General features: G+C 41.7%; 1 protein-coding gene across 1 annotated transcript in view; it reads right to left on the bottom strand.

Annotated features, from left to right (window-relative positions):
* Positions 1-15899, bottom strand: part of grm2a (glutamate receptor, metabotropic 2a) — a 440436-nt gene that overhangs the window by 157756 nt on the left and 266781 nt on the right. The window contains exon 3 of the mRNA XM_059944893.1: positions 12280-13343. Within this exon, the coding sequence (XP_059800876.1) occupies positions 12280-13343 (1064 nt within the window). The remainder of the gene's footprint in view (positions 1-12279; positions 13344-15899) is intronic.

Raw genomic sequence — 15899 nt, 5'->3', positions numbered from 1 at the left:
TCTGTGCTCTAGAGTTTGATGCTCCCTGCTGTAGAGTTTGAAGTTCTGTGATGTAGTGTTTGATGTTCTGTGATCTAGTGTTTGATGCTCTGTGCTGTAGTACTTGATGTTCAGTGCTGTTGAGTTTGATGTTCTGTGCTGTAGAGTTTGATGTTCTGCGCTGTAGTATTTGATGTTCTGTGCTGTAGTAGATGTTCTGTGCTGTAGTGTTTGATGTTCTGTGCTGTTGAGTTTGAGTTCTGTGCTGTAGAGTTTGTTCTGTGTTGTAGTATTTGATGTTCTGTAAAGTCGAGTTTCATGTTCCCTGCTGTTGATTTTGATGTTCTGTGCTGTTGAGTTTGATGTTCTGTGATGTAGTGTTTGATGTTCTGTGATGCAGAGTTTGATGTTCTGTGATGTAGTGTTTGATGTTCTGTGATGTAGAGTTTGATGTTCTGTGCTGTAGAGTTTGATGTTCTGTGTTGTCGTATTTGAAGATCTGTGCTGTAGTATTTGATGTTCTGTGCTGTAGAGTTTGATGTTCTGTGCTGTAGTGTTTGATGTTCTGTGATGTAGAGTTTGATGTTCTGTGATGTAGAGTATGATGTTCTGTGATGTAGTGTTTGATGTTCTGTGATGCAGAGTTTGATGTTCTGTGAGGTAGTGTTTGATGTTCTGTGATGTAGAGTTTGATGTTCTGTGACGTAGTGTTTGATGTTCTGTGATGTAGTGTTTGATGTTCTGTGATGTAGTTTGATGTTCTGTGATGTAGTGTTTGATGTTCTGTGCTGTAGTATGTGATGTTCTGTGCTGTATTATTTGATGTTTTGTGCTGTTGAGTTTGATATTTTGTGCTGTAGAGTTTCATGTTCCCTGCTGTAGTGTTTGATGTTCTGTGCTGTTGAGCTTGATGTTCTGTGTTGTAGTGTTTGATGTTCTGTGCTGTAGTGTTTGATGTTCTGTGCTGTAGTATTTGATGTTCTGTGCTGTAGTATTTGATGTTCTGTGCTGTAGTATTTGATGTTCTGTGCTGTTGACTTTGATGTTCTGTGCTGTAGACTTTGATGTTCTGTGCTGTAGAGTTTGTTCTGTGTTGTAGTGTTTGATGTTCTGTGAAGTAGAGATTTATGTTCACTGCTGTAGAGTTTGAAGTTCTGTGCTGTAGTATTTGGTGCTCTGTGCTCTAGAGTTTGATGCTCCCTGCTGTAGAGTTTGAAGTTCTGTGATGTAGTGTTTGATGTTCTGTGATCTAGTGTTTGATGCTCTGTGCTGTAGTACTTGATGTTCAGTGCTGTTGAGTTTGATGTTCTGTGCTGTAGAGTTTGATGTTCTGTGCTGTAGTGTTTGATGTTCTGTGCTGTTGAGTTTGAGTTCTGTGCTGTAGAGTTTGTTCTATGTTGTAGTATTTGATGTTCTGTAAAGTCGAGTTTCATGTTCCCTGCTGTTGATTTTGATGTTCTGTGCTGTTGAGTTTGATGTTCTGTGATGTAGTGTTTGATGTTCTGTGATGCAGAGTTTGATGTTCTGTGATGTAGTGTTTGATGTTCTGTGATGTAGAGTTTTATGTTCTGTGATGTAGTGTTTGATGTTCTGTGATGTAGTGTTTGGTGTTCTGTGATGTAGTTTGATGTTCTGTGATGAAGTGTTTGATGTTCTGTGCTGTTAATTTTGATGTTCTGTGCTGCAGTATTTGCTGTTCTGTGCTGTAGTATTTGATGTTCTGTGCTGTTGAGTTTGATGTTCTGTGCTGTAGAGTTTCATGTTCCCTGCTGTAGCGTTTGATGTTCTGTGCTGTAGTGTTTGATGTTCTGTGTTGTAGAGATTGATGTTCTGTGCTGTTGGGTTTGATGTTCTGTGATGTAGAGTTTGATGTTCTGTGATGTAGTTTGATGTTCTGTGCTGTAGTATTTGATGTTCTGTGCTGTAGTGTTTGATGTTCTGTGTTGTAGTGATGACGTTCTGTGATGTAGAGTTTGAAGTTCTATGCTGTAGTATTTGATGTTCTGTACTGTAGTGTTTGATGTTCTGTGCTGTTGACTTTGATGTTCTGTGCTGTAGAGTTTGTTCTGTGTTGTAGTGTTTGATGTTCTGTGAAGTAGAGACTTATGTTCACTGCTGTAGAGTTTGAAGTTCTGTGCTGTAGTATTTGGTGTTCTGTGCTCTAGAGTTTGATGCTCCCTGCTGTAGAGTTTGAAGTTCTGTGATGTAGTGTTTGATGTTCTGTGATCTAGTGTTTGATGCTCTGTGCTGTAGTACTTGATGTTCAGTGCTGTTGAGTTTGATGTTCTGTGCTGTAGAGTTTGATGTTCTGTGCTGTAGTATTTGATGTTCTGTGCTGTAGTACTTGATGTTCTGTGCTGTAGTATTTGATGTTCTGTGCTGTTGAGTTTGTTGTTCTGTGATGTAGTGTTTGATGTTCTGTGATGTTGAGTTTGATGTTCTGTGATGTAGTGTTTGATGCTCCCTGCTGTAGAGTTTGAAGTTCTATGATGTAGTATTTGATGTTCTGTGATGTAGCGTTTGATGTTCTGTGCTGTAGTATTTGATGTTCTATGCTGTAGTGTTTGATGCTCTGTGCTACAGTATTTCCTGTTCTGTGCTGTAGAGTTTGATGTTCAGTGCTGTTGAGTTTGATGTTCTGTGCTGTAGAGTTTGATGTTCTGTGCTGTAGAGTTTGATGTTCTGTGCTGTTGAGTTTGATGATCTGTGCTGTAGAGTTTGTTCTGTGTTGTTGAGTTTGATGTTCTCTGCTGTCGTATTTGATTGTCTGTGCTGTAGAGTTTGATGTTCTGTGCTGTAGTTTTTGATGTTCTGTGCTGTTGAGTTTGATATTCTGTGCTGCAGAGTTTCATGTTCCCTGCTGTAGTGTTTGATGTTCTGTGCTGTTGAGTTTGATGTTCTGTACTGCAGAGTTTGTTCTGTGATGTAGTGTTTGATGTTCTGTGATGTAGAGTTTGATGTTCTGTGCTGTAGAGTTTGATGTTCTGTGTTGTCGTATTTGAAGATCTGTGCTGTAGTATTTGATGTTCTGTGCTGTAGAGTTTGATGTTCTGTGCTGTAGTGTTTGATGTTCTGTGATGTAGAGTTTGATGTTCTGTGATGTAGAGTATGATGTTCTGTAATGTAGTGTTTGATGTTCTGTGATGTAGTGTTTGATGTTCTGTGCTGTTGTGTTTGATGTTCTGTGCTGTAGAGTTTCATGTTCCCTGCTGTAGTGTTTGATGTTCTGTGCTGTTGAGTTTGATGTTCTGTACTGCAGAGTTTGTTCTGTGATGTAGTGTTTGATGTTCTGTGATGTAGAGTTTGATGTTCTGTGCTGTAGAGTTTGATGTTCTGTGTTGTCGTATTTGAAGATCTGTGCTGTAGTATTTGATGTTCTGTGATGTAGTGTTTGATGTTCTGTGATGTAGAGTTTGATCATCTGTGACGTAGTGTTTGATGTTCTGTGATGTAGTGTTTGATGTTCTATGATGTAGTTTGATGTTCTGTGATGCAGTGTTTGATGTTCTGTGCTGTTGATTTTGATGTTCTGTGCTGTAGTATTTGATGTTCTGTGCTGTATTATTTGATGTTTTGTGCTGTTGAGTTTGATATTTTGTGCTGTAGAGTTTCATGTTCCCTGCTGTAGTGTTTGATGTTCTGTGCTGTTGAGCTTGATGTTCTGTGTTGTAGTGTTTGATGTTCTGTGCTGTAGAGTTTGATGTTCTGTGCTGTAGTATTTGATGTTCTTGCTGTAGTAGATGTTCTGTGCTGTAGTGTTTGATGTTCTGTGCTGTTGAGTTTGAGTTCTGTGCTGTAGAGTTTGTTCTGTGTTGTAGTATTTGATGTTCTGTGAAGTCGAGTTTCATGTTCCCTGCTGTTGATCTTGATGTTCTGTGCTGTTGAGTTTCATGTTCTGTGATGTAGTGTTTGATGTTCTGTGATGCAGAGTTTGATGTTCTGTGATGTAGTGTTTGACGTTCTATGCTGTAGTATTTGATGTTCTGTACTGTAGTGTATGATGTTCTGTGGTGTTTACTTTGATGTTCTGTGCTGTAGAGTTTGTTCTGTGTTGTAGTGTTTGATGTTCTGTGAAGTAGAGATTTATGTACACTGCTGTAGAGTTTGAAGTTCTGTGCTGTAGTATTTGGTGTTCTGTGCTCTAGAGTTTGATGCTCCCTGCTGTAGAGTTTGAAGTTCTGTGATGCAGAGATTGATGTTCTGTGATGTAGTGTTTGATGTTCTGTGATGTAGAGTTTGATGTTCTGTGATGTAGTGTTTGATGTTCTGTGATGTAGTGTTTGATGTTCTGTGATGTAGTTTGATGTTCTGTGATGAAGTGTTTGATGTTCTGTGCTGTTGATTTTGATGTTCTGTGCTGCAGTATTTGCTGTTCTGTGCTGTAGTATTTGATGTTCTGTGCTGTTGAGTTTGATGTTCTGTGCTGTAGAGTTTCATGTTCCCTGCTGTAGCGTTTGATGTTCTGTGCTGTAGTGTTTGATGTTCTGTGTTGTAGAGATTGATGTTCTGTGCTGTTGGGTTTGATGTTCTGTGATGTAGAGTTTGATGTTCTGTGATGTAGTTTGATGTTCTGTGCTGTAGTATTTGATGTTCTGTGCTGTAGAGTTTGATGTTCTGTGTTGTAGTGATGACGTTCTGTGATGTAGAGTTTGAAGTTCTATGCTGTAGTATTTGATGTTCTGTACTGTAGTGTATGATGTTCTGTGCTGTTTACTTTGATGTTCTGTGCTGTAGAGTTTGTTCTGTGTTGTAGTGTTTGATGTTCTGTGAAGTAGAGATTTATGTTCAGTGCTGTTGAGTTTGATGTTCTGTGCTGTAGAGTTTGATGTTCTGTGCTGTAGTATTTGATGTTCTGTGTTGTAGTACTTGATGTTCTGTGCTGTAGTGTTTGATGTTCTGTGCTGTTGAGTTTGATGTTCTGTGATGTAGTGTTTGATGTTCTGTGATGCAGAGTTTGATGTTCTGTGATGTAGTGTTTGATGTTCTGTGATGTAGAGTTTTATGTTCTGTGATGTAGTGTTTGATGTTCTGTGATGTAGTGTTTGATGTTCTGTGATGTAGTTTGATGTTCTGTGATGAAGTGTTTGATGTTCTGTGCTGTTGATTTTGATGTTCTGTGCTGCAATATTTGCTGTTCTGTGCTGTAGTATTTGATGTTCTGTGCTGTTGAGTTTGATGTTCTGTGCTGTAGAGTTTCATGTTCCCTGCTGTAGCGTTTGATGTTCTGTGCTGTAGTGTTTGATGTTCTGTGTTGTAGAGATTGATCTTCTGTGCTGTTGGGTTTGATGTTCTGTGATGTAGAGTTTGATGTTCTGTGATGTAGTTTGATGTTCTGTGCTGTAGTATTTGATGTTCTGTGCTGTAGTGTTTGATGTTCTGTGTTGTAGTGATGACGTTCTGTGATGTAGAGTTTGAAGTTCTATGCTGTTGTATTTGATGCTCTGTACTGTAGTGTTTGATGTTCTGTGCTGTTGACTTTGATGTTCTGTGCTGTAGAGTTTGTTCTGTGTTGTAGTGTTTGATGTTCTGTGAAGTAGAGACTTATGTTCACTGCTGTAGAGTTTGAAGTTCTGTGCTGTAGTATTTGGTCTTCTGTGCTCTAGAGTTTGATGCTCCCTGCTGTAGAGTTTGAAGTTCTGTGATGTAGTGTTTGATGTTCTGTGATCTAGTGTTTGATGCTCTGTGCTGTAGTACTTGATGTTCAGTGCTGTTGGGTTTGATGTTCTGTGCTGTAGAGTTTGATGTTCTGTGCTGTAGTATTTGATGTTCTGTGCTGTAGTACTTGATGTTCTGTGCTGTAGTATTTGATGTTCTGTGCTGTTGAGTTTGAGTTCTGTGCTGTAGAGTTTGTTCTGTGTTGTAGTATTTGATGTTCTGTGAAGTCGAGTTTCATGTTCCCTGCTGTTGATCTTGATGTTCTGTGCTGTTGAGTTTGATGTTCTGTGATGTAGTGTTTGATGTTCTGTGATGCAGAGTTTGATGTTCTGTGATGTAGTGTTTGACGTTCTATGCTGTAGTATTTGATGTTCTGTACTGTAGTGTATGATGTTCTGTGGTGTTTACTTTGATGTTCTGTGCTGTAGAGTTTGTTCTGTGTTGTAGTGTTTGATGTTCTGTGAAGTAGAGATTTATGTTCACTGCTGTAGAGTTTGAAGTTCTGTGCTGTTGTATTTGGTGTTCTGTGCTCTAGAGTTTGATGCTCCCTGCTGTAGAGTTTGAAGTTCTGTGATGCAGAGATTGATGTTCTGTGATGTAGTGTTTGATGTTCTGTGATGTAGAGTTTGATGTTCTGTGATGTAGTGTTTGATGTTCTGTGATGTAGTGTTTGATGTTCTGTGATGTAGTTTGATGTTCTGTGATGAAGTGTTTGATGTTCTGTGCTGTTGATTTTGATGTTCTGTGCTGCAGTATTTGCTGTTCTGTGCTGTAGTATTTGATGTTCTGTGCTGTTGAGTTTGATGTTCTGTGCTGTAGAGTTTCATGTTCCCTGCTGTAGCGTTTGATGTTCTGTGCTGTAGTGTTTGATGTTCTGTGTTGTAGAGATTGATGTTCTGTGCTGTTGGGTTTGATGTTCTGTGATGTAGAGTTTGATGTTCTGTGATGTAGTTTGATGTTCTGTGCTGTAGTATTTGATGTTCTGTGCTGTAGAGTTTGATGTTCTGTGTTGTAGTGATGACGTTCTGTGATGTAGAGTTTGAAGTTCTATGCTGTAGTATTTGATGTTCTGTACTGTAGTGTATGATGTTCTGTGCTGTTTACTTTGATGTTCTGTGCTGTAGAGTTTGTTCTGTGTTGTAGTGTTTGATGTTCTGTGAAGTAGAGATTTATGTTCAGTGCTGTTGAGTTTGATGTTCTGTGCTGTAGAGTTTGATGTTCTGTGCTGTAGTATTTGATGTTCTGTGTTGTAGTACTTGATGTTCTGTGCTGTAGTGTTTGATGTTCTGTGCTGTTGAGTTTGATGTTCTGTGATGTAGTGTTTGATGTTCTGTGATGCAGAGTTTGATGTTCTGTGATGTAGTGTTTGATGTTCTGTGATGTAGAGTTTTATGTTCTGTGATGTAGTGTTTGATGTTCTGTGATGTAGTGTTTGATGTTCTGTGATGTAGTTTGATGTTCTGTGATGAAGTGTTTGATGTTCTGTGCTGTTGATTTTGATGTTCTGTGCTGTAGTATTTGATGTTCTGTGCTGTTGAGTTTGATGTTCTGTGCTGTAGAGTTTCATGTTCCCTGCTGTAGCGTTTGATGTTCTGTGCTGTAGTGTTTGATGTTCTGTGTTGTAGCGATTGATGTTCTGTGCTGTTGGGTTTGATGTTCTGTGATGTAGAGTTTGATGTTCTGTGATGTAGTTTGATGTTCTGTGCTGTAGTATTTGATGTTCTGTGCTGTAGAGTTTGATGTTCTGTGTTGTAGTGATGACGTTCTGTGATGTAGAGTTTGAAGTTCTATGCTGTAGTATTTGATGTTCTGTACTGTAGTGTATGATGTTCTGTGCTGTTTACTTTGATGTTCTGTGCTGTAGAGTTTGTTCTGTGTTGTAGTGTTTGATGTTCTGTGAAGTAGAGATTTATGTTCAGTGCTGTTGAGTTTGATGTTCTGTGCTGTAGAGTTTGATGTTCTGTGCTGTAGTATTTGATGTTCTGTGTTGTAGTACTTGATGTTCTGTGCTGTAGTGTTTGATGTTCTGTGCTGTTGAGTTTGATGTTCTGTGATGTAGTGTTTGATGTTCTGTGATGCAGAGTTTGATGTTCTGTGATGTAGTGTTTGATGTTCTGTGATGTAGAGTTTTATGTTCTGTGATGTAGTGTTTGATGTTCTGTGATGTAGTTTGATGTTCTGTGATGAAGTGTTTGATGTTCTGTGCTGTTGATTTTGATGTTCTGTGCTGCAGTATTTGCTGTTCTGTGCTGTAGTATTTGATGTTCTGTGCTGTTGAGTTTGATGTTCTGTGCTGTAGAGTTTCATGTTCCCTGCTGTAGCGTTTGATGTTCTGTGCTGTAGTGTTTGATGTTCTGTGCTGTAGAGATTGATGTTCTGTGCTGTTGGGTTTGATGTTCTGTGATGTAGAGTTTGATGTTCTGTGATGTAGTTTGATGTTCTGTGCTGTAGTATTTGATGTTCTGTGCTGTAGTGTTTGATGTTCTGTGTTGTAGTGATGACGTTCTGTGATGTAGAGTTTGAAGTTCTATGCTGTTGTATTTGATGTTCTGTACTGTAGTGTTTGATGTTCTGTGCTGTTGACTTTGATGTTCTGTGCTGTAGAGTTTGTTCTGTGTTGTAGTGTTTGATGTTCTGTGAAGTAGAGACTTATGTTCACTGCTGTAGAGTTTGAAGTTCTGTGCTCTAGAGTTTGATGCTCCCTGCTGTAGAGTTTGAAGTTCTGTGATGTAGTGTTTGATGTTCTGTGATCTAGTGTTTGATGCTCTGTGCTGTAGTACTTGATGTTCAGTGCTGTTGAGTTTGATGTTCTGTGCTGTAGAGTTTGATGTTCTGTGCTGTAGTATTTGATGTTCTGTGCTGTAGTACTTGATGTTCTGTGCTGTAGTATTTGATGTTCTGTGCTGTTGAGTTTGTTGTTCTGTGATGTAGTGTTTGATGTTCTGTGATGTTGAGTTTGATGTTCTGTGATGTAGTGTTTGATGCTCCCTGCTGTAGAGTTTGAAGTTCTGTGATGTAGTATTTGATGTTCTGTGATGTAGCGTTTGATGTTCTGTGCTGTAGTATTTGATGTTCTATGCTGTAGTGTTTGATGCTCTGTGCTACAGTATTTCCTGTTCTGTGCTGTAGAGTTTGATGTTCAGTGCTGTTGAGTTTGATGTTCTGTGCTGTAGAGTTTGATGTTCTGTGCTGTAGAGTTTGATGTTCTGTGCTGTTGAGTTTGATGATCTGTGCTGTAGAGTTTGTTCTGTGTTGTTGAGTTTGATGTTCTCTGCTGTCGTATTTGATTGTCTGTGCTGTAGAGTTTGATGTTCTGTGCTGTAGTTTTTGATGTTCTGTGCTGTTGAGTTTGATATTCTGTGCTGTAGAGTTTGATGTTCTGTGCTGTAGAGTTTGATGTTCTGTGCTGTAGTGTTTGATGTTCTGTGATGTAGAGTTTGATGTTCTGTGATGTAGAGTATGATGTTCTGTGATGTAGTGTTTGATGTTCTGTGATGTAGTGTTTGATGTTCTGTGCTGTTGAGTTTGATGTTCTGTGCTGTAGAGTTTCATGTTCCCTGCTGTAGTGTTTGATGTTCTGTGCTGTTGAGTTTGATGTTCTGTACTGCAGAGTTTGTTCTGTGATGTAGTGTTTGATGTTCTGTGATGTAGAGTTTGATGTTCTGTGCTGTAGAGTTTGATGTTCTGTGTTGTCGTATTTGAAGATCTGTGCTGTAGTATTTGATGTTCTGTGATGTAGTGTTTGATGTTCTGTGATGTAGAGTTTGATGTTCTGTGACGTAGTGTTTGATGTTCTGTGATGTAGTGTTTGATGTTCTATGATGTAGTTTGATGTTCTGTGATGTAGTGTGTGATGTTCTGTGCTGTTGATTTTGATGTTCTGTGCTGTAGTATTTGATGTTCTGTGCTGTATTATTTGATGTTTTGTGCTGTTGATTTTGATATTTTGTGCTGTAGAGTTTCATGTTCCCTGCTGTAGTGTTTGATGTTCTGTGCTGTTGAGCTTGATGTTCTGTGTTGTAGTGTTTGATGTTCTGTGCTGTAGTGTTTGATGTTCTGTGCTGTAGTATTTGATGTTCTGTGCTGTAGTATTTGATGTTCTGTGCTGTAGAGTTTGAAGTACAGTGATGTAGAGTTTGATGTTCTGTGCTGTTGTGTTTGATGTTCTGTGCTGTAGAGTTTGATGTTCTGTGCTGTAGTATTTGATGTTCTTGCTGTAGTAGATGTTCTGTGCTGTAGTGTTTGATGTTCTGTGCTGTTGAGTTTGAGTTCTGTGCTGTAGAGTTTGTTCTGTGTTGTAGTATTTGATGTTCTGTGAAGTCGAGTTTCATGTTCCCTGCTGTTGATCTTGATGTTCTGTGCTGTTGAGTTTGATGTTCTGTGATGTAGTGTTTGATGTTCTGTGATGCAGAGTTTGATGTTCTGTGATGTAGTGTTTGATGTTCTGTGATGTAGAGTTTGATGTTCTGCGATGTAGTGTTTGATGTTCTGTGATGTAGTGTTTGATGTTCTGTGATGTAGTTTGATGTTCTGTGATGAAGTGTTTGATGTTCTGTGCTGTTGATTTTGATGTTCTGTGCTGCAGTATTTGCTGTTCTGTGCTGTAGTATTTGATGTTCTGTGCTGTTGAGTTTGATGTTCTGTGCTGTAGAGTTTCATGTTCCCTGCTGTAGCGTTTGATGTTCTGTGCTGTAGTGTTTGATGTTCTGTGTTGTAGAGATTGATGTTCTGTGCTGTTGGGTTTGATGTTCTGTGATGTAGAGTTTGATGTTCTGTGATGTAGTTTGATGTTCTGTGCTGTAGTATTTGATGTTCTGTGCTGTAGTATTTGATGTTCTGTGCTGTAGAGTTTGATGTTCTGTGTTGTAGTGATGACGTTCTGTGATGTAGAGTTTGACGTTCTATGCTGTAGTATTTGATGTTCTGTACTGTAGTGTATGATGTTCTGTGGTGTTTACTTTGATGTTCTGTGCTGTAGAGTTTGTTCTGTGTTGTAGTGTTTGATGTTCTGTGAAGTAGAGATTTATGTTCACTGCTGTAGAGTTTGAAGTTCTGTGCTGTAGTATTTGGTGTTCTGTGCTCTAGAGTTTGATGCTCCCTGCTGTAGAGTTTGAAGTTCTGTGATGCAGAGATTGATGTTCTGTGATGTAGTGTTTGATGTTCTGTGATGTAGAGTTTGATGTTCTGTGATGTAGTGTTTGATGTTCTGTGATGTAGTGTTTGATGTTCTGTGATGTAGTTTGATGTTCTGTGATGAAGTGTTTGATGTTCTGTGCTGTTGATTTTGATGTTCTGTGCTGCAGTATTTGCTGTTCTGTGCTGTAGTATTTGATGTTCTGTGCTGTTGAGTTTGATGTTCTGTGCTGTAGAGTTTCATGTTCCCTGCTGTAGCGTTTGATGTTCTGTGCTGTAGTGTTTGATGTTCTGTGTTCTAGAGATTGATGTTCTGTGCTGTTGGGTTTGATGTTCTGTGATGTAGAGTTTGATGTTCTGTGATGTAGTTTGATGTTCTGTGCTGTAGTATTTGATGTTCTGTGCTGTAGAGTTTGATGTTCTGTGTTGTAGTGATGACGTTCTGTGATGTAGAGTTTGAAGTTCTATGCTGTAGTATTTGATGTTCTGTACTGTAGTGAATGATGTTCTGTGCTGTTTACTTTGATGTTCTGTGCTGTAGAGTTTGTTCTGTGTTGTAGTGTTTGATGTTCTGTGAAGTAGAGATTTATGTTCAGTGCTGTTGAGTTTGATGTTCTGTGCTGTAGAGTTTGATGTTCTGTGCTGTAGTATTTGATGTTCTGTGTTGTAGTACTTGATGTTCTGTGCTGTAGTGTTTGATGTTCTGTGCTGTTGAGTTTGATGTTCTGTGATGTAGTGTTTGATGTTCTGTGATGTTGAGTTTGATGTTCTGTGATGTAGAGTATGATGTTCTGAGATGTAGTGCTGATGCTCCCTGCTGTAGAGTTTGAAGTTCTGTGTTGTAGTGTTTGATGTTCTGTGCTGTTGAGCTTGATGTTCTGTGTTGTAGTGTTTCATGTTCTGTGCTGTAGTGTTTGATGTTCTGTGCTGTAGTATTTGATGTTCTGTGCTGTAGTATTTGATGTTCTGTGCTGTAGAGTTTGATGTACTGTGATGTAGAGTTTGATGTTCTGTGCTGTTGAGTTTGATGTTCTGTGCTGTAGAGTTTGATGTTCTGTGCTGTAGTATTTGATGTTCTGTGAAGTAGAGTTTGATGTTCCCTGCTGTAGAGTTTGATGTTCTGTGCTGTAGTATTTGGTGTTCTGTGCTTTTGAGTTTGATGTTCCCTGCTGTTGATTTTGATGTTCTGTGATGTAGTGTTTGATGTTCTGTGATGTAGTATTTGATGTTCTGTGCTGTAGAGTTTGATGTTCTGTGTTGTAGAGTTTGATTTTCTGCGATGTAGAGTTTGATGTTCTGTGATGTAGAGTTTGATGTTCTGTGATGTAGAGTTTGATGTTCTGTGATGTTGAGTTTGATGTTCTGTGATGTAGAGTTTGATGTTCTGTGATGTTGAGTTTGATGTTCTGTGATGTAGTGTTCTGCAATGTAGAGTTTGATGTTCTGTGATGTAACGTTTGCTGTTCCATGCTCTATCCTGCGTGTACTATGTTCTGTGAGTGCCCGACTTACCCTGTAGTCACTGGAGGTGACATAGAAGATTGGCAGGAAGGCCAGCCAGATGATGCAGGTAGTGTACATGGTGAACCCGATGAACTTAGCCTCATTGAAGTTCTCAGGACACTTCCTGGTTTTGAATGCGTACACGGTGCAGAGCACGATGAGGATGACGGTGTAGGTCAGGGAGGTCAGCATGCTGGACTCCTTGGTGTTGCACTTGAGCGTCACAACATCCCTCTTGTCAGGCGTGGTCTCCTTCCTGGTGCCTGGCACTTCCAGCAGCAGCCAGACAGTAACGACGACCAGCTGGCAGGAGATGAGGCCCAGGCAGATGGCTACCTGCGAGCTGGGGTTGATACAGCGTGGCCTCTGCGTCCCGTCCTTTACACCGTTGAAGATCCTTGCAATGCGGTTGGTCTTGGTCAGCAGGGCCGAGTAGCAGACCGCAAAGGAGGATCCGAGCCCCAAGCGACGCAGGGTGCAGACGGCCGTCGAGGGCTTGGCGATGAATACCAGGGTCATGCTGTAGCACATGAGGACCCCAAAGAGGAGGATGTAACAGAGCTCCCGGCCTGACGCCTTCACCACAGGCGTGTCATTGTTTTTGATGAAGATCACGAAGACCGCAATGGTACAAGCGAAGCCCAGGCAGGAGATGGTGAGGGGGCCAATGGCCCAGGCGTCCTCCCATTTGATGTACTCCTCAGGAAGGTCATAGCAGGCACTGAGGTCCTCGGTAGGCCAGCGACCAGGCCCACAGTCCACACACGTGAACTCATCATAGAGGTACTCATAGGGGTGGCAGGCAATGCAGAGCCAGCAGCAGACGTCGCCTGGTTGCATGCTCTTCGCTTCATTCTTGGCGCAGGGGTCACTGCACTGGGAGGTTGGAATGGACGCATTCGCCCACGGGATCAGGCTGGTGTTCAGTGTCAGGCCTTCGTCCCAGTAGCCAACTTTCTGGTAGGTGTACCGCCCGCCTCTGTTCTGGAAATTGAAGATGTTGTACCGGCCAATTCCGTCTCCATACGCGTCGAATCGGATTTCACTGTGGGTGTCGTGAGGTCTGAATGGAGCTGTGGGAACAGAGAAGAGGGCATCTTAGAGAAAGTAAACTGGTGGGGAGACCGGATCAGAACCGGAGAAACAGTCGGTTTGTGAGCTAGTCCTTTACAGGAAGGATGTTGAGGCTTAGGAGTGGGTGCAGAAGAGATTCACCAGGGTGCCGTCCTGATTAGAGGGCATGAGATTACACCAACTTTTCTCTGGACTAGAAGCCCTGAGGGGAGACTTGATGGAGGCTTATCAGATTTTGAGAGGTAAAGACAGAATCTTAAGGAGTGTGTGTTAGGGGGAGGAGCTGAAAGGAGATGTGTGAAACAGGATTTTAGGTGCCTGGAACGGACTGATGGAAGGAGATAACAGGGTGTTTATGACAGAGTATGTTGGGAATGGAGATTGAGATTTAGATGAGCTTCATGTGTTACATGTATATTGAAACATACAGTGAAATAACTTGTTTCCAACAACTCAGGTCGGTAAGGATTGTGCTGGGCACCCCACAGCCCAAAGTCTCCACGCTTCTGGCATCAAAATAGCGTGCCCACAATTCACTAACCCTAACCGTCCAACTCTGGAGTGTGGGAGGAAACCCACACAGTCATGGGGAGAACGTACAAACGTACAGACAGCAGTGAGGATTGAACCCTGACTGATGACTGCTGGCACTGTAAAGTGATGCACTAACCACTACGCTACTGTGGCACCCCACAGAACGTGGGTCACGTGCAGGCAGAAAAGCTTTGTGTTCAGCACAGACAAGTGGGCCGAAAGGCCTGTTCTTGTGCTGTGCTCTTCTCTATTCCAAGAGTGGCTTGGCTTCTGGCTAATGTAATCCTTGCATTCATTACATCATTCCCAGAGGGAACCACTCTCCCTCGTCTGCTCAACAACCTGCTTCGAAAGCCTAAATGCAGCGGATCTGAGTTGCCTTTGACTGTTGCCCTCTTCATCCTCTCCCAAATTGGATTCACTTCCTGAGTGAGGTAAGATGGTGGGCTGCTAATCTACTTGACTGTAAATGGGGCATACTTTTCAGGAGATCTCGCAGACAGGGCAAGGACTGCGGAGACCTGGGTTAAGGAAGCAAACTGGCATTCCCTAAGCTGTGGCATTAACATACCTGGCAAAGGTCTGAGCACCCCATCCCAGCGGGAGCTTTGTGAACAAGGTGAGCTGCCAGCTACCTCTGCTTGACTTTTCCGTCTTTGGCTTTTTATCAGCCATTGTGAAGGACTCAGTTTTAACTTGTCACTGTAGTTCAGCTAGTCGGAGAGGCAGAGGCTGCTGATATTGAGGGAAATGAGTCACGCCGTGTGAGTGCTGCACTGACAAGACGGGTCCTCCTCCTCCCTCTGGAGTGTGGTGAAGACCCTATTGTCAGAAAGAATGCGGCTCATCTCCAATGGCTATAGCCATTGGCTATAAGGCTGACGAACTTTGGCTTTGACCCTCACCAATCTTTATAGATGCTGCACAGAAGGCATCCTATTCAGATGCACCACAACTCGATATGGCAAAAGCTCTTCCCAAGACTGAGTTGTAAACACAGCTCAATCTCTACTCCCCTTTCTCGCCTACACCGTGCTGCCTCAGGAAAGCAGTCAGTATTTTCATGGACCACTCCCACCGTGGTCATTTGTTCTGCCCCCTTCCATTGGGAAGAGACACAAAGTCTTGACACCACACAGCAGTGGGCACAAGGACGTCTGTCCTGCTGTTATGAGATTCTACAATGGATCTGTTGTATGACAAAGGAGAACTCTTGAATTCTCAGTGTGCTTTGTCGTGGCCCATCCACTTTATTAGACTGTCTGCACTGCACTGTTACGTCTTCTGTTACACTGCTTTGATGTACTCATGTTTGGAATGATCAGTCTGGATGTTGAAACTTGGTACAAGTACAACACTAAACCAGTATTTGTTAAGCAGCGTCACTGAGACAGAGTGGTCATCGATCTCCAGACTCTGTAGGATGCTGCTGTGTTTCCTCCGTGGCCACTCTTTAAAACAGAATGTGACGGGGCTGCACAAACTCGGGCTCGTCTCCTCACTTCATTCCCACATAAAACTGTGGGATATTGTAAACTCAAAGGGCTCTGCAGATGCTGGAAATGCAAAGCAACACCACAAAATGCTGGAGGAACTCAGCAGGCCAGGCAGCATCGATGGAGGGAAATGAATGAACAGTCGACCTTTCAGTCCGAGACCTGTCGCCAGCATTGGAAAGGTGGATGGGAAAGGTAAAGGGCTGGAGAAGAAGGAATCTGATAGGAGAGGAGAGAGGACAGTGAGGGGCACAGGGCGAGGTGATGGACAGGTGAGGAGAAGAGGTAAGAGACCAGCGTGCGGAATGGAATAAGTGGGAAGGGGGAGGGAAAGAAACTTTTTTACCAGAATGGGAAATCGATGTTCATGCCATCAGGCTAGAGGCTACCCAGACGGAATTTGAGATATTGCTTTTCCACTCTGATCACGGCAAAAGAGAAGACCATGGACTGACATGTTAGATTGTGAATGGGGATAGGAATTAAAATGGTTTGCCACTGGGAAATTCCATTTTCTGTTGGACC

Source organism: Hypanus sabinus, chromosome 19 (assembly GCF_030144855.1).
Source record: "Hypanus sabinus isolate sHypSab1 chromosome 19, sHypSab1.hap1, whole genome shotgun sequence".
Lineage (NCBI taxonomy): Eukaryota > Metazoa > Chordata > Chondrichthyes > Myliobatiformes > Dasyatidae > Hypanus > Hypanus sabinus.
This window is presented reverse-complemented; position numbering and strand designations above follow the sequence as displayed.